The 21809-nt window shown below is 43.2% G+C and overlaps 1 protein-coding gene across 4 annotated transcripts in view; it reads right to left on the reverse strand.

The window, feature by feature from the left end:
- The window catches only part of HTT (huntingtin), a 189157-nt gene that overhangs the window by 110745 nt on the left and 56603 nt on the right, over positions 1-21809 (reverse strand). For all 4 annotated transcript variants that reach the window (XR_006290216.1, XR_005225237.2, XM_037898170.2 and 1 more), the window contains 5 exons: positions 20948-21048; positions 18741-18887; positions 7295-7415; positions 7018-7094; positions 2141-2292 (listed from right to left, as the gene is read on the reverse strand). Coding sequence is in view for 2 of the 4 variants with exons in the window: in XM_037898170.2 (XP_037754098.1) it covers positions 2141-2292; positions 7018-7094; positions 7295-7415; positions 18741-18887; positions 20948-21048 (598 nt within the window). In the remaining 2 variants the exon portion in view is untranslated. The remainder of the gene's footprint in view (positions 1-2140; positions 2293-7017; positions 7095-7294; positions 7416-18740; positions 18888-20947; positions 21049-21809) is intronic.

A 21809-nucleotide genomic window follows, 5' to 3' on the forward strand; every position in this document is an offset into this window, starting at 1 on the left:
ACATGCAGACACTCTGATGCCAAGAAAAACGGGAGCCTGGATTCCAAACCCAACCAGCCGTGAGAAAAGAGAAGTAAACTGAACAAGACTGCAGGGGATTGCAAAAACTAGTGAGACGGTGAAGGCCAGCGAGGGGAAATACTAACAGTTTCACATCCCTGAAGCTGGTGTGTTTTGAGAAGGCTGAGGAAGCCACAGAAAGCCGGTTTGGACCGGTACAAACAGTACGGTGGACAGCGGTCCCTGAACAAAATGCCCCAGAAGAACCCAGGACTTAAAAATCCTCTCAAGAGCCAAAGCAAGTCGGACACTAACAGCGGACCCTGGATGGCCTGTGCACAGGACAGATCTCTCGTCTACCCTTCCCCCTCTTCTTCTTACGTTACACCCAGGCTTGGCCAGCCTTGGGTTGTGCGTTTGTGAATATGAAAGTGGGTTAGGGCTCGGGCACTAATGCTTTTTTCTTCCTCCGAGTGACGTGGGGGTGGATCCAGCACTCACCATTGTTATTTTATTAATAAAGCTTTAAAACTTAGTCACTTGGTGTGCTCCTTCATCTCCTCTCCTAATGATCCTGTGGCCTCAGCCTGATCATCTGATGCCTCAGGCAGATTGGTAACATAAATCTGTCACACTATACTTACCTACGTGCCTCCAGCTTCCACCCAGGACACATCACATAATCCACTGTTTACAGCCAAGCCCTAAGATACAACCGAATTTGCTCCAGTCCCTCAAAGACAAACACCTACAAGATCTTTATCAAGCATTCTTAAAACTACAATACCCATGTGAGGAAGTGAGGAAACAGATTGACAGAGCGAGATGGATACCCAGAAGTCACCTACTACAGGACAAGCCCAACAAGGAAAACAACAGAACACCACTGGCCATCACGTACAGCACCCAGCTAAAACCTCTCCAGCACATCATCAATGATCGACAGCCTATCCTGGAAAACGATCCCTTACTCTCACAGACCTTGGGAGGCAGGCCAGTCCTCACTTACAGACAGCCCCCCAACCTGAAGCAAATACTCACCAGCAACTACACACCATACCACGGAAAGACTAACCCAGGAACCAATCCCTGGAACAAACCCTGTTGCCTATTCTGTCCCCATATCTACTCTAGCGACACCATCACAGGACCCAGCCACATCAGCCACACCATCAGGGGTTCAGTCACCTGCACATCCACTAATGTGATATATGCCATCATGTGCTAGCAATACCCCTCTGCTATGTACATTGGCCTAACCGGACAGTCTCTACGTAAAAGAATAAACTGACACAAATCAGACATCAGGAATGTGGCATACAACATATAAAACATACAAAAGCCAGTAGGAGAATATTTCAGTCTCCCTAGGCATTCAACAACAGATTTAAAAGTAGCCATCCTTCAATAAAAAAACTTCAAAAACGAACTTCAAAGAGAAACTGCAGAGCTACAATTCATTTGCAAGCTTAACACCATTCATTTGGGCTTGAATAGGGACTGGGAGTGGCTGGCTCCCTACAAAAGCAATTTTCCCTCTCTTAGTATTGACCCCTCCTCATCAGTTAGTGGGAATGAACCACATCCACTCTGACTGAATTGGCCTTGTCAACACTGGTTCTCCACTTGTAAAGTAACTCCCTTCTCTTCATGTGCCAGTATATTTATGCCTGTCTCTTCAGATGCATGGAGTGAAAATTACAGAAGTGGGGTATTTTACCCATGAAACCTTATGCCCAAATAAATCTGTTAGTCTTTAAGGTGCCACAGACTCCTTGTTGTTTTGTGGATACAGACTAACATGGCTACTCCTCTGATACTTAATATCCTTACCATAATATCAGGTCATATATAGGGAAAGCCAACTGTACAAATATTATTAAAATTTGAGAAGGCCCACAGATCTAGCAGGAGCATCAGATGCCCAGCCCAACAAGGAGAAACCATTAGACTTGAAAGATAATCCAAAACCCCATGGGTATAACAACAACTTTTTTTTTTTTTTGCCCTGCATTTCTTCAGCTCTGAAGCTTGCAAGTATTTTATCGCTTAGAGTGAAATGATGATGGGGCATTCTGACTACATAACGTAGATTAAAACACTGAGCACACACTGACATAGCCCAACAATTTTTGTCTACCTGCAAGCAAGTTTCCAGCCAAAATCAAAGCATCTTGATGTGCAGAAAGATCCAGTGGGAACCAGGCCGTTGAAAGAAGGGACAAAACCATTCCAGCCATTCCAATGGTACAGCTCTTCCGAGATTCCTCCAAAGGACTCAGCTGGGAAGCACTGAAAGTTTAATTATGAAATTGTCATACATGTCTTCCTAGGCAAATTTTCAGTCTTATGGAAACTAAGAATAGTGTGGTACATAGTTTTAACTTTATATTTCTTTTTAATTAGAAACTATTGATCTATCTGTATGGCTGAACTACCTTTAGTATCTTGATTAAGTACACACACAAAAAGTTTCAGCAAAGATTAACATGGAAGCTGTTGTGCATCCAATGAAGAACTAGAGGGCTTTGCTACTGCAGTGATCACCACCACTACTTAGGGAACCTACGGGTGGACAACAATTAAATAACAATTTGCTAATTTGCATATTTCAATATTAAGGCATGATGGAACACAAAACAATGGTTTGTTATAATGAACTATTGAATTAAAATGCTTGCAAATACGTAATATGTGTTTGGATGCTCTGTTAAAGATGTTTAGAAATAGGCACATACTAAGAATAACAATGGAAAAGGATGTAGATTTAAATGTTTCAAAAGTTAAGCTCAAACACAGCACAGAAACGGTTTCTCTTAGTTCTAGACTTATTGAGGGACACCAGTTAAGATTAGGGGGTAGCCAGGTGTCCAGTTTTCGACCGGAACATTCAGTGGAAAAGGGACCCTGGCAGCTCTTAAAAGTCCGGTTGGCGCGGAGCTGGCAGGCTCCGCGCAGCTCCCAGGAAGTAGCGACATGTCTCTCTGGCTCTTAGGTGGAGGGATGGCTAATGTGCCTCTGTGCACTGCCCCCACCCTGAGTGCCAACTGCGCAGCTCCCACTGGCCAGGAACCATGGCCAACGGGAGCTGCGGGGGAGGCACCTGCAGCGCGCAGAGCCGCCTGGCCGCGCTTCTGCCTAAGACGGGGGATGATGACATGCCACTGCTTCCCAGGAGCCGCCTGATGTAAGCACCGCCCAGAGCCCGCTCCCCCTAACACATCCCAACTCCCTGCCCAGCCCGAAGCCCCCTCCCACACCCCAACACCCTGCCCCAGCCCAGAGCATCCTCCTGCACCCCAACACCCTGCCTGGAGCCCCCTCCCACCATCAATGCACACGACACGTTACCAAAATGAGTTTCTACTCCACAGAATTTACAATCTAAATTAATACAAAAACAACAAGAGGAAACACAATCATTTGGAGAGCCTGGGAAAAGAGAAAGCCAAAAAGACAATAACATGACCATGAAATCATGGAGGAGTACTGCATGCATCTTGAGGGTGGTTTTTATTTGAGGGTGGTTTTGGTTTTATTTATTTTTATTTAAATTATCAATTTTAATCAGCATTTCCATTTGTACTTCAGTTATTTTCTAAAGAAAGGTGAGTTCTTGTTGGTTGATATAACCATTCAAACATGTTGATTTCCAACTAAATAAAGCTTTTGCACTAGATTTGGTAAATCTTTTTGCTACCTAGGAAGGTTTACTATAACTATATACATTTATTGAAGCAATTATATAGTTTAATATTTTCAGATTCTTATTGGCTGTATATTTTTATATTAGTATACTAGAAAATGGTGAATGATATATTGCTTATTTATTAGACAATTAACCTTTTGCTCATTTGCGTCAAGCTGCATTAGGATGGTAACTGGAATTTAATTAGACCCAAAACAGCATATAAATTTATTTTTATTAAACAAAACAACTTTAAATGCTTTGGTACATAAACTTCTCTTATAAATATGTTTCACATTTACAACTAAACTATAACAAGTTTAGGACTCAACATATTTTGTATTAAATTCGGATTTCATTTTAAACAGGTTTATTTTTAAAAAGTAAAAAAATATAACTTAAACAAAATAAAAAATCCAATTAAAACACTTTTTAATTAAAAAAAAAAAAAAAAAAACCCCAACCCCCAAAAAACTATAGATTTTTATCCATCCTTCTTGCTGGTCAAGTATTGATCAGGTCTGAACCTATTTCACCTGTAAAACGAGAAGACTGTAGCTCAAAAAGATTGGCTTTCAGCACACAAACGTCACACATAGTAAACTGAATGGATGGACTGCTAATTGCAACAGTATTGCAAAATGGAGCCTGGTATAGAAAGATAGAGCAAGATGAACTAAAAAGATACACCATCTTTAAAGAGATTAGACTTCTCAACACAACTTCAGGCAACCAGAAAAGCAGCAAGATTTTGAAATTTTACCATAAGTAATGAAATTAAGGCACAAATTCCCCTTGCGATTCAGCCACCAGAAAGGGAGAAAAAACGCTGAAGTCAAAAACATGAGAAAGCATGTGAGAGACTAATTCTGTATATGTGAAAATAGGAAGAGAAACCAGTACCCAAGCAAAACATGTGAACTTGAAGGACTTGAACAGAAGCCTAATGTAAGGGAGGAGCAGCCAGGACTGGCTCTAGGCACCAGCAAAGCACGCACATGCGTGGGGCGGCACATTTCCAGGGGCGGCATTCCAGCCATCCTTTTTTTTCCCCTGGCCCCGCTCAGTCAACCAATGTGCCCCTGCGTGAGGCGGGGCAGCGGGTTCAACGCAGGGGTCCCGGCCCGGGGGCGGTCCCTGTCCTGGCCCCCCACTGCCGGCCCTAGAGCCGGCCCTAGAAGGAGCACCAAACACAAGCAAAAGCAGCACAGTCGGCATGGGAAGTGCAAACAGATGATAGCACTAGTTTATTACTGTATATTTGGTTAACTGAAAATAGCAGATGCAGCAGAAACACACACAGACACAAATATAAATAAGAACACTTGGAACAACAATGTTTGACCAAAACAAAAAATCCCACAAACCAAGCGGATGCACAGCCACGCAACATCTAAAATCAGCTACAATATTTACACCTGTGCAGTAACTGATTTTTAGTGGACATGCAGCAATACACACACTGGTATCCAAAGACAGGATCAAACCCTAACATTAACAAGGCTACAGTAACAGACCTCTTCGGAAGACAGACAGTATCTTAGGACTTTCAAAATCATTTTAGCCACATAAGTGGAAGTATGCACTTCAACTAGTGTGTTCCATTTCTCACAGACTTCCCAATAAAAGCAACTAGGAAGCATCTGCCAGTCCCTTTTAGAAAAACAGCTATACACCAGTTTCCATTGCCAAACACTTACAACACAGACCCAAGGAATAGGCCACATGAAAAATTCAGGACCCCCCCCCCCCAGGCTATTTTTTTCTCTACATATTTTTATTTACCACTCCAGAGTTTATAACATTCCTTCAAAAGCTTGAAAAATACTTCCCCTCCCCCTCTGCCACCACAACATTTTGTCCATTTCCATTTGACTCACAAAAACCGATTTTTTCTAACAGTTACAACCAATGCCAAAGAATTTGGACTGTATTATTTAAGATTGTGAAAAGTGCTGTTATTTGGTTCAATGCCAGCCTGTGATGAGCCTAATAATTTTAGACCTGTCTGAATGAAATCTTTAAACAACTGCTAAGTAAGGCTTAATGGGAAATAATTAAAGCAGGGTTTCTGATACCTGGATGAGTGTCTTCTGTTTTTGTTAACCAAGCTGGATGAGCAAGCATCTCAGAGAGGTGATTAAAAAAAAGCAGAAAGCATACAGGGAGCGGAAGATGGGAGGGATCAGCAAGGAACAAGAGGGCTTTGCTAATAACAAGAATTTTAGTTATAAGCTGGGGATGCATCAATTAGAAGTAATGGAGGAGGAGAAGGACCTTGGAGTATTGGTTGACCACAGGATAACTATGAGCCGCCAATGCGATATGGCCGTGAAAAAAGCTAATGAGGTCTTCGGATACATTAGGCGAGGTATTTCCAGTAGAGATAAGGAGGTGTTAGTACCGTTATACAAGGCACTGGTAAGACCTCACTTGGAATACTGTGTGCAGTTCTGGTCTCCCACGTTTAAGGAGGATGAATTCAAACTGGAACAGGTACAGAGAAGGGCTACTAGGATGATCCGAGGAATGGAAAACCTGCCTTATGAAGGGAGACTCAAAGAGCTTGGCTTGTTTAGCCTAACAAAAAGAAGGTTGAGGGGATTGCTCTCTATAAATATATCAGAGGGATAAATATCGGAGAGGAATTATTTAAGCTCAGTACCAATGTGGACACAAGAACAAATGGATATAAACTGGCCATCGGGAAGTTTAGACTTGAAATTAGATGAAGGTTTCTCACCATCAGAGGAGTGAAGTTCTGGAATAGCCTTCCAAGGGAAGCAGTGGGAGCAAACATCCTATTTGGCTTCAAGATTAAACTCAGTAAGTTTATGGAGGGGATGGTATGATGGGATAACATGATTTTGGCAATTAATTGATCTTTAAATATTCATGATAAATAGGCCAAATGGCCTCTGATGGGATGTTAGATGGGGTGCGATCTGAGTTACTACAGAGAATTCTTGTGGTTATCTGGCTGGTGAATCTTGCCCACATGCTCAGGGTTCAGCTCATTGCCATATTTGGGGTCGAGAAGGAATTTTCCTCCAGGGCAGACTGGAAGAGGCCCTGGGGGTTTTTCACCTTCCTCTGTACCATGGGGCACGGGTCACTTGCTGGAGGATTCTCTGCTCCTTGAAGTCTTTAAACCATGACTTGAGGACTTCAATAGCTCAGACATAGGTGAGAGGTTTATCGCACGAGTGGGTGGGTGAGATTCTGTGGCCTGCATTGTGCAGGAGGTCAGACGAGATGATCATAATGGTCCCTTCTGACCTTAATATCTATGAATTCTAGAAGCTTGTATACTGGATGAAGAAACATACCCACAGTGCCATCCTACAGTCCATGTGCAGACTGGAAATGTTGTGGAGAGAAGACACAAAGCTTCACAGCAGCCAAACTGAAAAAATTAAGGAAGATGGTACAATGTTAACAGTATAGCAGATAGCAGCAAAATATACTGTATTTCCATCATTAAGATTTCTTCATTACATGCTATATGACACCAAAGGCACATACATACAGCAAGAAAGTACTGAATTTATTTATATATAGCCCTTTATTAAAAGTATGTTATTTATAGATTATAAAAATACTCACTGTAAGTGCTCTTGTAGTTGATGTTGTCAATGCCTGGGAAACTGCTGAGATAATCCTGGAAAGGTTGTTTTCCATAGTGACATCTGTTGGACTTTGCACCATGTTGTAACCCCTGTACGTTCTGAATCAAACATAATTAACTAACTAAAACATGAGTATATAAAAGTCAAACAGTATCTTGTTAAAAATCTTTAAAATTAAACGTGAATGATGGTTGAGGAGATAAACTGCACTAAATGTCCACCAGATATTAACAAACAAGATGAAACAATGAAATGCAACACAATCATACCCACATTCTAAATCCCAATTAATTTCATCTTTATAGAATTACATTTTAAACTACAAGCTCTAATGGTATTGCTGATGGATGCACTAAAGCAGTTTTTTTTTTTTTAGTAGCTGATCTCATTGCACTGCCAGTGCATAGCAACAGACTGATTTTCAATACCTAACTAAGCTCTTCGTAAGTTATCACCCTTCTAGCATTGGCTCTTAGTTTCTGCTTAAACATATCTAACTGTTTCAGACCACAAAGTAGTGAAATTGCTTCCTTGGAGTATTAAATGAAAAGGCTATTAAAAGCTTTGCAATCTGTATTTTATACTATTTCTTAATTTGTTTTAGCTTTATTGTTTCTGTAGCACTGTGCACACATGACATTTTACAAATAAGATAATCAAGTCCCTGCCCTCAAAGAGTTTACAACCTAAGACCTGAACCCTGCAACTTAATCCACACAGTAGGCTCTTATAACTGTATGGCTCAGGTTGTCTCCAGACTCAAGAGAAACTGGAAAGGTATATTATTAAGAACATAGTTGGCAGTAAGGGAGAGTAATGGGGGACACACTATCATATTAAAAATTAAAAACCTTAAATATAATAATTCACCTTTAAGTCATTCTGATCCTCATGTTTTATAAAGGGAGAGTTTGAGGTTATAATGAAATACTTTAATATTGAATCATGTAATGCAGGCGGCTTCTCCCATCCTTGGAAATGTACAAAATGGATTTACATTTTTACATCAGTTTTTGTTTTGAAGTGTAAGAAAGATGATAAAAATGACTGTAAAATACAGCACCTTAAGTGAAAGGCAATGTGAGTGTAGACATGTCAAATAAGATCTGTTTCCTACTTCACCAACAAATGTTTGGTTGACTGATTGATTGATTTTGAATGCTCATAGCTATGAGAGCACAAACTGGATTTTTTTCTGCCTAGCTAACTCATTGCTGGTGGTGATGACAGAGGCAGAATTCCCAGATTGATTTGCTGATCTAGGCATCAAGAATATGGAAAGAGACAGTTACCTACCTTTCTGTAACTGTTTTTCTTGAAGATGTGTTGCACATGTCCATTCCACTGCAGGTGTGTGTATGCCTTGTGCACAGATATCAGATCCCCCCCCACAGCGGTACACGTAAGGGTGATTTGAGCACGCACTGTCACCATTCATAGAATCATAGAATATCAGGGTTGGAAGGGACCTCAGGAGGTCATCTAGTCCAACTCCCTGCTCAAAGCAGGACCAATCCCCAACTAAATCATCCCAGCCAGGGATTTCTCAAGCCTGATCTCAAAGGAAGGAGATTCCACCACCTCCCTAGGTAACGCATTCCAGTGCTTCACCATCCTCCTAGTGAAAAAGTTTTTTCTAATATCCAACCTAAACCTCCCCCACTGCAACTTGAGACCATTACTCCTCGTTCTGTCATCTGCTACCTCTAAGAACAGTCTAGATCCATCCTCTTTGGAACCCCCTTTCAGGTAGCTGAAAGCAGCTATCAAATCCCCCCTCATTCTTCTCTTCCGTAGACTAAACAATCCCAGTTCCCTCAGCCTCTCCTCATAAGTCATGTGTTCCAGTCCCCTAATCATTTTTGTTGCCCTCCGCTGGACGCTTTCCAATTTTTTCACATCCTTCTTGTAGTGTGGGGCCCAAAACTGGACACAGTACTCCAGATGAGGCCTCACCGATGTCGAACAGAGGGGAACGATCATGTCCCTCAATCTGCTGGCAATGCCCCTATTTATACAGCCCAAAATGCCACTGGCCTTCTTGGCAACAGCAGCACACTGTTGACTCATATCCAGCTTCTCGTCCACTGTCACCCCTAGGTCCTTCTGCAGAACTGCTGCCTAGGGACCGAATGGCTAGTCTGTAGCGATGTATGGGATTCTTCCATCCTAAGTGCAGGACTCTGCACTTGTCCTTGTTGAACCTCATCAGATTTCTTTTGGCCCAATCCTCTAATTTGTCGAGGGCCCTCTGTATCCTATCCCTACCCTCCAGAGTATCTACCTCTCCTCCCTGTTTAGTGTCACCTGCAAACTTGCTGAGGGTGCAATCCACACATCCTCCAGATCATTAATGAAGATACTGAATAAAACCGGCCCCAGGACCAACCCTTGGGGCACTCCACTTGATACCGGCTGCCAACTAGACATGGAGCCATTGATCACTACCCATAGAGCCTGATGATCTAGCCAGCTTTCTATCCACCTTGTAGTCCATTTCTCCACCCATACTACTTTAACTTGCTGGCAAGAATATTGTGGGAGACCGCATCAAAAGCTTTGCTAAAGTCAAGGAATAACATGTCCACTGCTTTCCCCTCATCCACAGAGCCAGTTATCTCGTCATAGGAGGCCATTAGGTTAGTCAGGCATGACTTGCCCTTTGTGAATCCATGCTGACTGTTCCTGATCACTTTCCTCTCCTCTAAGTGCTTCAGAATTGGTTCCTTAAGGACCTGCTCCAGGATTTTTCCAGGAACTGAGGTGAGGCTGACTGGCCTGTAGTTCTCCAGATCCTCCTCCTTCCTTTTTTAAAAGATGGGCACTACATTAGCCTTTTTCCAGTCGTCCAGGAGCTCCCCCGATCACCATGAGTTTTCAAAGATAATGGCCAATGGCTCTGCAATCACATCCGCCAACTCCTTTAGCACTCTCGGATGCAGCGCATCCGGCCCCATGGACTTGTACTCGTCCAGCTTTTCTAAATAGTCCAGAACCACTTCTTTCTTCACAGAGGGCTGGTCACCTCCTCCCCATGCTGTGCTGCCCAGTGCAGTAGTCTGGGAGCTGACCTTGTTCGTGAAGACAGAGGCAAAAAAAGCATTGAGTACATTAGCTTTTTCCACATCCTCTGTCACTAGGTTGCCTCCCTCATTCAGTAAGGGGCCCACACTCTCCTTGGCTTTCTTCTTGTTGCTAACATACCTGAAGAAACCCTTCTTGTTACTCTTAACATCTCTTGCTAGCTGCAACTCCAAGTGTGATTTGGCCTTCCTGATTTCACTCCTGTATGCCTGAGCAATATTTTTATACTCCTCCCTGGTCATTTGTCTAATCATCCACTTCGTGTAAGCTTCTTTTTTGTGTTCAAGATCAGCAAGGATTTCACTGTTAAGCCAAGCTGGTCGCCTGCCATATTTACTATTCTTTCTACACATCGGGATGATTTGTCCCTGTAACCTCAATAAGGATTCTTTAAAATACAGCCAGCTCTCCTGGACTCCTTTCCCCCTCATGTTATTCTCCCAGGGGATCCTGCCCATCCGTTCCCTGAGGGTCAAAGTTGGCTTTTCTGAAGTGCAGGGTCCGTATTCTGCTGCTCTCTTTTCTTCCTTGTTGTCAGGATCCTGAACTTGACCATCTCATGGTCACTGCCTCCCAAGTTCCCCTCCACTTTTGCTTCCCCTACAATTCTTCCCGGTTTGTGAGCAGCAGGTCAAGAAAAGCTCTGCCCCTTGTTGGTTCCTCCAGCACTTGCACCAGGAAATTGTCTCCTACATTTGTCTGTGCACCTCTGTATTGCTCTCCTAGCAAATATCAGGGTGATTGAATTCTCCCATGAGAACCAGGGCCTGCGATTTAGTAACTTCCGTTAGTTGCCGGAAGAAAGCCTCGTACACCTCATCCCCCTGATCTGGTGCTCTATAGCAGACTCCCACCACAACATCACCCTTGTTGCTCACAGTTCTAAACTTAATCCAGAGACACTCAGGTTTTTCTGCAGTTTCATACCGGAGCTCTGAGCAGTCATACTGGTCTCTTACATACAATGCAACTCCCCCACCTTTTCTGCCCTGCCTGTCCATCCATGACAGTACTCCAGTCATGTGAGTTATCCCACCAAGTCTGTTATTCCAATCACATCATAATTCCTTGACTGGGCCAGGACTTCCAGTTCTCCCTGCTTGTTTCCCAAGCTTCTTGTATTTGTGTATAGGCACTTAAGGTAACTCGCTGATCGTCCCTCTTTCTCAGTATGAGGCAGGAGCCCTCCCCTCTCACACACTCCTGCTCGTGCTTCCTCCCGGTATCCCCCTTCCCCACTTACCTCAGGGCTTTGGTCTCCTTCCCTCGGTGAACCTAGTTTAAAGCCCTCCTCACTAGGTTAGCCAGCATTCTTGCGAAGATGCTCTTCCCTCTCTTTGTTAGGTGGAGCCCGTCTCTGCCTAGCACTCCTCCTCCTTGGAACACCATCCCATGGTCAAAGAATCCAAAGCCTTCTCTCCAACACCACCTGTGTAGCCATTTGTTGACTTCCATGAATCGACGGTCTCTACCCGGGCCTTTTCCTTCCACAGGGAGGATGGACGAGACCACCACTTGTGCCTCAAACTCCTTTATCCTTCTTCCCAGAGCCACGTAGTCTGAAGTGATCTGCTCAAGGTCATTCTTGGCAGTATCATTGGTGCCCACGTGGAGAAGCAGGAAGGGGTAGCAATCCGAGGGCTTGATGAGTCTCACTGTGTGGTGGTCTAAGAGGGGGAGCCACCCCACATCCCCCTCAGTTCCTTTGTGCCACTGTGACTCCAATACAGAAGTGAAGGTGGACAGATTGTGAAATGGACACCTTGAAGAACCACAGGTACAGAAAGATAGGTAACCGTTTCTTCTTTGAGTGATTCCACATCAGAATTCCACTATAGGTGACTCACAAGCAAGTGGCAGAGGAGGTGGATTCGGAGTCTATCTGAACAGTGATTGCAGGATCACCCGTCCAAAACTGGCATCATCTCTGGACTGACAGATGATGGTGTAAATGATAGGGCAATCCAGTTTCCTCTAAGATATTTTTCCCCGCTCTGTGGGGAAGGAAGATTGAACAGGCAGATGTACTGCTCTTTACTCCCTCACATTTATGTGAGTTTCTAGGTCTTGAGATGACCAAAGACCTTGTGTCTTCAGGGACCCAATGTGAGCTCCCCAACCTAAAGATGATGCGTCCATGACTAGAGTGAGTATTGGTAGTGTGGGAAGGGAGGGAATGCCCATGCACACTTTTAGAGGATCTATCCACCAGACTAGAAACACCAAGACTAGCTCTGGCACTCGTACCACTTGTCCAAATGGTGACAACTCGGGGCATATACTTATGTTAGCCATGCTTGCAGCTTACTCAACTGCAGTCTGGCATTTTGCACTGTGTAAGTACATGTTTCCATGTAATCCACAGCCTGAGACACGTGTGCTGTTGTGAGCAAACAAGCTTTCATTGGAAATCCTAGATCTCAAATGCTTTCAAACTTGTTTTGTGGTAGAAAAGCTCTGGCCTCTGTAGAGATGAGGACTGTTCCAATGAATTTGATTGTCTATACAGGTTTCAATATTGATTTTTCTCGATTCACTAGGAGCCCCAGAGCATTGAATATGGATAAAGGGGTGGATATCCTAGAAATGACCAGCGATTCTGATCAGCCTCTGATCAACTAGTGATCCAGGTATGGAGAAGACAGATACCTATTTTTCAAAGATGAGCTGCTACCACCGCCAAGCAATTTGTGAATACCCAATGAGCACCTGCCAGGCTGAAGGGAAGCACTGTGAACTGATAGTGTCAACTATTCGCGAGATGTAGCTGTTTAAGCACTCAAAAGGAATAAAAAAAGTCACTAAACAAATATTCCAAATAATTATATGTACATATATATAATGTCATTCACAAGTAGCTCAATAGAGTTAATCAAATCCATTCCATGCTCTTCTTACTACATTCTTTTGCACACTAAGTCAATGTCATTACTTCTCAACTGAGCATGTCCTCGGAAGAAACTGCATTCCAGGGCTTCTTGGGCTTCGATCATCATAATCTGCAGGCAAGGAAAAGAAGTTTGTGGAAGCTAATAAGATACTTAGCGAAAGACAGGGGCACTTTGGAGAGAGCAGCACATTAGCCAGGGTTTCTTTTTGCCCAAATGTGTTCTTTCTCGCTGTTCCATAGTAGATAGTGCACCCTATGATGCAGGGAAAGATGGTTAATGAAGTGGGCAGGGTGGGGGAGGCAGGTTAGTCGGTGAGGAAAGCCGCACAGATAAAAGGTGGGGTGGGATGAGACAGGGCCATGTGCCCAATGGGGCACGGAGCACCATGCCTCCAGGGATGAAGCCCGTACTACAGGATCAAAGGTGAAATTGGCTTGATTTCAGCTCCCCTTTACTCCTTCCCCGGGCTTGGCCTGGGGTTAGCTACACAGCTGTTTTCAGAAATCAAACCCTGGAAGCTGGGTGATTGGAAAGGGGTCCTGCTAGCTGATTTTTGGTTTTAAATCTACTTTCTTGGCTCCCTGCAGCGCCGAGCTCAGGTCAGGCAAATGTCTTCTTCCCCAGCTCTGGCTCTCCCTTTTACTAACCTATTGGCTCAAATCCAGGCTGGAAGAAAGGGAGGCTCGGCTGAAATTAACCAACCCCAGCCATACTGGGCTGCAGTGTACAGAGCTGATCTTGGCGCTCCTTGTCCCAGTCTCCTGGTCCCAGGGAAGGGATAATTGATGCTAGGGTAACCATGTGAAGTTTTACTTTGTTCAGGAATTTGTTCAATTCCCTTAGAGCTAATATGAGCCTGAGACCTCCTTTTGTCTTGGGGATCAAGAAGTAACATGAATAGAAGCCTTTTCTCCTAAGGTCCAACAGTATTTCCTCTCTGGCCCCTGTCTGGAGAAGAGACTGGACCTCCTGCTGAGGGGCAGTCTTATGAAAGTGGTTCCTGAACAGAGACGAGGAGGGGGAAAGGGAGTCTGAAGTACATTGCATGGCACACACCTGTTCCACTGTGCTTAAGACCCTCTGCTCTGATGTTGTGTGCGTCCTGGCACCTAGGAATCAGGACAAAAAAAATTGGAAAACAAAAAAGGTGGGACAGAAGTGAGGAGACTGGTATACAGTTCTCGACAACCCCGTCAAAATGCCTGCCTGGAAGAGGTAGCTGGATGGGATGAGCTCACTGACACTAAAGAGGAGGGCGCCTTTTATAGCTCCTTCTCTTTTTCCTAGGCAGATCTTGGGGACACCAACGCTATGGTATCATAAGGGTTGTTGTTGATGAAAATGCTTTCTTTTAGTCACTGGAGTGGTCACTGCTGCCCTGGAATCTTAAAGACTTTGAAGCCTGTCATTTCCCTCAGAGAACAGGGTAAGGCCTTCAAACAGAAGGTTCTGTATGGTCTGCTGTACTTCTGTGGGTAATCCAGAGGACTGTAATCATGACCACCTTCTCCTGGCACTGCCGAATCTTCACTATCCAGACTGTCCTGGACGGCAGTCTCAGCGACTAGTTAGCCCTTCTCCTCCACCACGGAGAACTCTTGCTTGAAATCCTCTGGTAATTTGTCCTCAATTTAGCAATGTTCTCCCAGAGTATGTATTCTTATCGACTCAGGAGCGCCTGCTGGTTTGCAATCCCAAACTGCAAGCCTCCTGAGGAATAAAGTTTATGACCAAACGAGTCTAGTCCTTGCTCTTACCTGTGGAGGCTTGGTAACCCTGCCTTTCCCACTCATTAGCAACTCCTACTACAACAGAACACGGAGCTGGTGATAGAAAATATGTGTATACCCTTTAGAGCGAACAAAATACCTCCGGTCAGCTCATTTCACTGTAAGAGCCAAGGAAGAGGGTGTCTGCCACAGAGTCTTGACCAGTTCCACAACTGCTTCATTGACTGGCAGATCAATCTTAGAAAGGGTGGCAAATACTAGAATGTCCACCAACTTGTGAGAATTCTTCAGTGCCAAAACTTGAAACCAGTTTCAGTGGGTCCTGTGGTCTTCGGAGGAGATCAATCACCCACTGTATCAACTGCTTCATCTGGTGACAAAGACAAGGATGCAGCCAGCATCTGAGGTGGTGGCAACTCCATAATCTGTGGAGGAGAAGCTACCCAAGAAGGCTGGCTGGCCAGGACCAATCAGAATACTGGACACTGGAGAGATGCTCTTGGGGCCCAGTACCCATTTCAACATCAGATATTGGGGAACAATGTTCCTGGTACTGTCACATCTGATGCAGTCCCCACAACTGACGAGATGGTTGAAATGAGGTCCTGACTGGAAGAAGGATGCCCCATGCAGCCCAGAGTGGCTACTGGTATGGACCCAGGACCCATCCTTATCCAGGCCATTGTTCTTTAGGGAAAGGCCAATGTTTGGGTTGCTGCATTATTCATGGCCCTGACGATCTTGAAGGAAGGTAAGTGCACTGTGCCCCAGCTGAGATACAGAGGATTGCACTTCCGAGTCCAACCAGTCAGAAGCTTCATATAATGGAGACACTGATGCTGACTCTACCAGAAAGAGGTAACCTGAACCTGGGGATGGCAATACTAAAGGAAGAAAGGGAGCTTCCCTCTTGATAGAACTGGTTTGAGAAGAGGACTAGATAGTGGTACCGGGGGGTTCTCGATGCGGTGAGGGTTGAGCAGTAGGTGCAGGAAGCAGTTGGATGGTTTCCAACGCTGGTGAAACCTACACCAAGACACTGCATATGCCTCTTGCGTAGATGGGAACAGCATCGACCGTTGGCTCCTCAAATGCTTCTTAGGGAACAGCCTCACGGACTTAGCACAGGCCCAGAGGCATCAAGCCCCTCTTAATAGGTGAGGCTCCTGTCGCAGCTCACTCTGCTACATGCTTAGAGTCCTTGCCCCTATCTCATCTCAACACCAATGTGGAAGAACAAGATACTGAACCTGAGGAAGGTCTGGGTCTCTTCTACAGTACCAAGGATCAGGACCACGGAGCTGAAGATACATGTGATGGAGCGCTGTGTACAGATGGTGAAGTATTTGGGGCACTCTCCCCTCGCACTGTCTCAGCTGGAGCATTGAGGTACTGCTTCCATAAGCAAGCGCTTGCGTTTCGCTGCTCTATCCTTACTGTGGTTTGAAGCCTTTGCAGATGTGACACTTGTCACTAATGTCAGCCCAGTACTGAATGAAAAGAAATGATCCAAAAGGACACAAACAGAAACCTAACACTAATTCACTTGAGAAACTAACAACTAACAATAAATAACTATTTATGACGAGTGAGAAATGCAAACGAATAAACAAGTCTGAGATTGCTCCGACAACCATCACTGGCAGTAAGAAGGAAGGGGAGGGGGAAGTTGGGGACAACTCTCTTATACCAGCACACAGCGCTTGTGGCAGCAGAGGGCACTCAAGCCAGGCTGACAGATACTGCTGAGGTGGGAAAAAAAAATCTGACATCTTCGCACGAGGCACACACACATCTACAGTGGAATTGCCATGGGAAATCACACAAAGAACCACTCAAAATTTCATTTTATAGACCCTTTTAAGAATATTACCATGCTTTAATCAGACTAATATACTCATGTAAAATAAAAAAAAATGCTCTTTCATAAAGCACATTTTGCACCTCATTATATGAGATTACATCTTTCATCACTGAATGTTTAATTTCATAGCATTTGGTAAACTTTAATGTTGGAGGAAATAATATAAGCATAGAATTAAAATAACTATCACTTAAAGTTTAAACAGAAGAAAGATCTAATGCAGCAAAACACCCTACTACGTTAACACAACACGCAATAGTTTTAAGGACGAAAAACCTTTTCCTCCAGATTAGAATACATTTGACTTATTTTGTATTATTCCATTATATATAAGAGGTTTGGTTTTAAATGTAAGAGGGAAAAGAGATGCACTTGAAAACACAAATTATTTTAATAGAATGACAAGAAAAAAGGGATTGATTTGGTATATATGAACAGGTCATATACCAAAAAAAAAGACAGCAATTCATGGGAGCTGCCTTACCTAATGAGAACCGTGATCCATATAATTCAGTATTTTGTCAGAGACTGATCAGAGCCTGATGCTTCAGAAAAGTTTTCGGAAAACCTATTGTGCCATTTATGGAATTACCATCCTCCCAATGCAGAAAGTTTCTTCCTGATCTCATCAGTTGATGGTTGAATTATGTCTTGAAACATGATGTTTATATCCCTTTTTAAAAACATATACTAATTTACTTATGGGTGGTTTCATTAATATAAAATGCCACTGCCATGGAGTAATGAGCTTCACAGATTTGAATTTTGTGTTAAAAAGTATTCCCTTTTATCAGTTTTAAATTTATTGCCTTTCACTTTCATTGAGTGTCCAATGGCAGTAAGGTTAAATGAAAGACAGATGTGACGTTGGGTGCTCCAGATTATCTTATGCCATTCCTTATTTTAATACCTCTGCCACACTGCCTCTTCTTTGTCTCTTTTGAGAGCTAAACATTCCCAGCCTTTTCACTCTCTTTGTATTTAAGTTTGTTCATTCTTCTAACCATTATCATCATACATCTCTGGATCCCTTCTATTATTCCCATGTTTTTTGAGATAGGGTGACCAGTACATTTAGGCCACAAAAACAGATTTTTCAAGTTTCATGAAACCTACAATAATATGAGTAGAATTAAGAATTATTTTTAAATTTTAATTAAAACAATTTACTTAATTTCCTTCTGGTGTTAGAATCATAGAATATCAGGGTTGGAAGGGACCTCAGGAGGTCATCTAGTCCAACCCCCTGCTCAAAGCAGGACCAATCCCCAATTTTTGCCCCAGATCCCTAAATGGCCCCCTCAGGGATTGAACTCACAACCCGTTAGCATTCCAGGCACAACAGCAATGTGCTTGTGGATGAAAACTAAAGGTTCAGTTCACTAAATAGACCGGTCTAATTTCACAGCTCAAGCTAAATGAAGTGCAAAATGTAAACAAACAGCAAAAATGACTGACAAATACTTAGATTTCTAGTATTAACTTTTAATAATTCTAATGGATTAGGAGCAAAGGGAAGATTTTTTTTAAATCATCACTGCAGTGGATAAAATCTTCTAAGTTTTGATGCTAATTTTAGGCTCTTATGTATAAAAGGCTTAATTTTCAAAGTGCTGAGGATTCGCAGCTCTGATTGACTCTAAAGGGTCTGCACCCTTGAAAAAAAATCAAGCCTAAGACCTCAATCCTGAAAAGAGATACTGAAGTAAATGAAGATACTCACAGTGCATAAAATTAAGCACATGCTTAAGTCTTTGTGGCAACAACAGAGCACTTAACCGAATTTACACACTTAACTGTGGCCAGTTTTTCTTTAACTAGAGCAAGGCAAATGCAATTCTGCAAATACTGTACCTGGTGATAGTGCTCACTGCGAAGTGAGATGGAGGCTGAGTCTCATGCATCAGGAGTTTCAAGTAGACACTGCTTTGGTCTCTTGCCACTGCCACTACTGGATCAGCCTGTCCTTGGTCACAATTATAAAACAGCTTTGGAACAAGTCTTAAATAAAGCAGAAAACAGGTAAAATAGTAAGCAAATCCCTTTTTAAAAAGATAGGTATCACAAAAACTGATCTAATGTACAATTTAGGCAGACGTGGGTAAATCTGTGTTGATTTTTAAAATGACAATTGTTACTCTAAACTCAAACTCACACTTTCTCCTCAAACATTTACCTCAAAGGAATCATTTATATCCTTACTGGAGACTTGAAGACCACCCTCTTTTCCAATTTTACCTTTACCCTCACTGTCCTCTATTGTGGCCACTAGCATTCCAGTCAGGAATATAATAGATTTACACTGGAAACAAAGTAATTTAAAAATATCTGCAGCAGTGATTGGTGCTGAGTAACAAACTATTTTCTTCCCCTGCCTCTTTCCCTCTCTAAGACTGATCTCACTTCCAGAGTGAGAACACTTGCCAAGAAGATCTTTAGCTTCTGACTCCAAATAATTCACAGAGTGACACATACACGCACTCTGGCAAGTCAACTGACTAATTTTACCATGTTAGAAAAGCTGTAGTGCACTGAAAACTGAATGTTGAGTCAGATTTCTTGTGTAAACTATAGTGGGATGTTACAATTCATTTTTGTTAACATAGATGGAATTTAAAAGCACTAGAAAATATAATTTAGTGACAGGATAACCCATTGACCAATACTTCCTGATTGTTCACCCTGGATTTTGAGGATCTCTCTTTTGCAGGCTTGTATAAACCACTTCAACTTCTGACAACAATTCTTTCCCAATCCCTGCCCTCTCCATTGTCACCCACTATTCTGGCAACTTTCCCTTCATTCAAAAGACAAAGGCAGACAAACAGTCTTTTGTGACACTAGCTTATGTGCTACACCACTGAATCAGACATGGACATGGGAGATACTGAAGAGTGGTACCCCAGGGATTAATCATGTAACTCCTTCATTCCCAAATGCCATTCTTGAATATGGTAGCCATACATGATCTGCTACAGGATTGGCTGCTATAATTCCTTTCACAAGACTGAAAAATCAGTACAGTACCTGAACTTTAGTCCAAGCTTAACCACCAACTCCCTCCATGTCATTGAATAAATCACAACTTACTGGAGTCACAGTTTCCTCATCCGTACAGTGGAGATAATACACCTTACGCCTGGGGGAATTCTGTACCACTGCGTAATGCAGAATTTGTGCAGAATTAATGTTCTGCCCAAAATTTCCTTTTCCCCCCTCACAGAAATGGGCCACTAGCGGCCAATGAACCCAGCAGAGCCCAGCTTCCCAGCTCCGAACAGAAGACGCTGCTGGGAGAGGGGGAAGAAGAGGGAGCTGGATGGTCCCAGCAGTTGCAGTTCCCAGCATGCCCTGAAGTAAGGAAGCAAAGTGCAGGCAACTCCATACAAGCCTGGTACCCAGTATCAGGCTATTTCTCCCTCTGGATCCCTGGGATCTGGGGGAGGATGGGGTGAGAGTGTCTGGGCTGGGAGGTGGCGGGGGGGGGGGGGGGGGGCACAGCTAGGCTCTGGCGGGGAGGAGGTGCAAGTGTCTGAGCTGGGGAGCGCCCCACAGCTGGGCTCTGAAGGCAATGGGACAGAGACAGGAACGGGTTGTCATAGGGGTTTCTTTAACTCTCAGCTCCTGGGGGAGTTTTTCGTGTCTGTAACAATACAGACATAGATACTGTAAGATATTTTGATATAAATTACCAAAATAATTGAAACTAGTGTGATTATAGAGTGTTATTATGATAAATAAAATATACAGAATTTTAAAATACCATGTGCAGAATTTTTTGGCACAGAATTAACACCTCAGGGGTATTGTGACGATTCAATGTTTATGCAATGCTTTAAAAAATGGAAAGCACTGTGTGATAATTCAAAACAAAAAGTGATTCAGAAATAATGTATTCCTTCCATCACAAGTAGTGTATGTGTGTGTGTATAGATATATATATATATAAAAAAACAAGGATTAAAATGTAGAGTGTTAAGTAAGTGGTAAGTATTATTTAGTTGCAGGTACATGGTGTATTAGGCTAGCATATTATTAAAAACCTTTGTTTTAGCTTATACCTCATCAAAGAAGCTGCAGCTATGTGTCTCACTCTGGGGTCTTCATCACCAAGAAGGTAAATTACAACACTGTTGAGCACTCTGTCCTGAAGTTTTAATAGCTATGGGAATAGATTAGTATAAGCAAAGATGAAACATCATAGCACATTTTAATTGCTCTGACGAACTTTACAGATTATTAAAGATGTATTTTGTAGAGCCAACATGTAAAAGTATGTTTCCTTTGTAGATAGAAGTTACCAATATAACAGTTTTACTTTTACATTGCTGAACAAACTGTTTATTTACCTAGGGAAATAATCTGATTATAACTTTTTAAAATCATACTATAAAGCTCTGTATTTCAGTAGCAAAGGAACTTTACACTCAGTACTAAGAATTAGGCCATGATTCAGCAAAGCACATGCATGAACCATTGGCTTCAGCAGGTCTTAAGCACCTGATTAAAATTCATCATACAACAAAGTGTTTTACTGGATCAGTGCCTTAACCCCCAACCATAATGCTTTGATATAATATACAAAAGATAGGCTTCTTACCTAAATTCCCTGTAAGGTGCGCTGCCACATGGGCACGCAGCAGCCTATTTAGCACTGCGCAGGTGCTCAGGAAACCTGCCAGGGCACCTGCTGCAGATAGGGGAGGGACACCCCTACCCCGGCCCAAACTCAGCAGCGGCTGAGGCAACCCGGATGTACCATAGCCCCCCTACACCGGTCCCAATTCTGCCACGGCCAGAGGAGGGGCGCCTATCCTGCAGCCCCAGCCCCGGAGCTGCCACGGAGGGGAGTGACACCTCTCCCACTAAGCCCAAGTGCTGCTGTGGGGAGAGAGAGCTGGGGGGAATCCTCTCCCCCCGTCA

This window comes from Chelonia mydas, chromosome 4, assembly GCF_015237465.2.
Source record: "Chelonia mydas isolate rCheMyd1 chromosome 4, rCheMyd1.pri.v2, whole genome shotgun sequence".
NCBI lineage: Eukaryota > Metazoa > Chordata > Testudines > Cheloniidae > Chelonia > Chelonia mydas.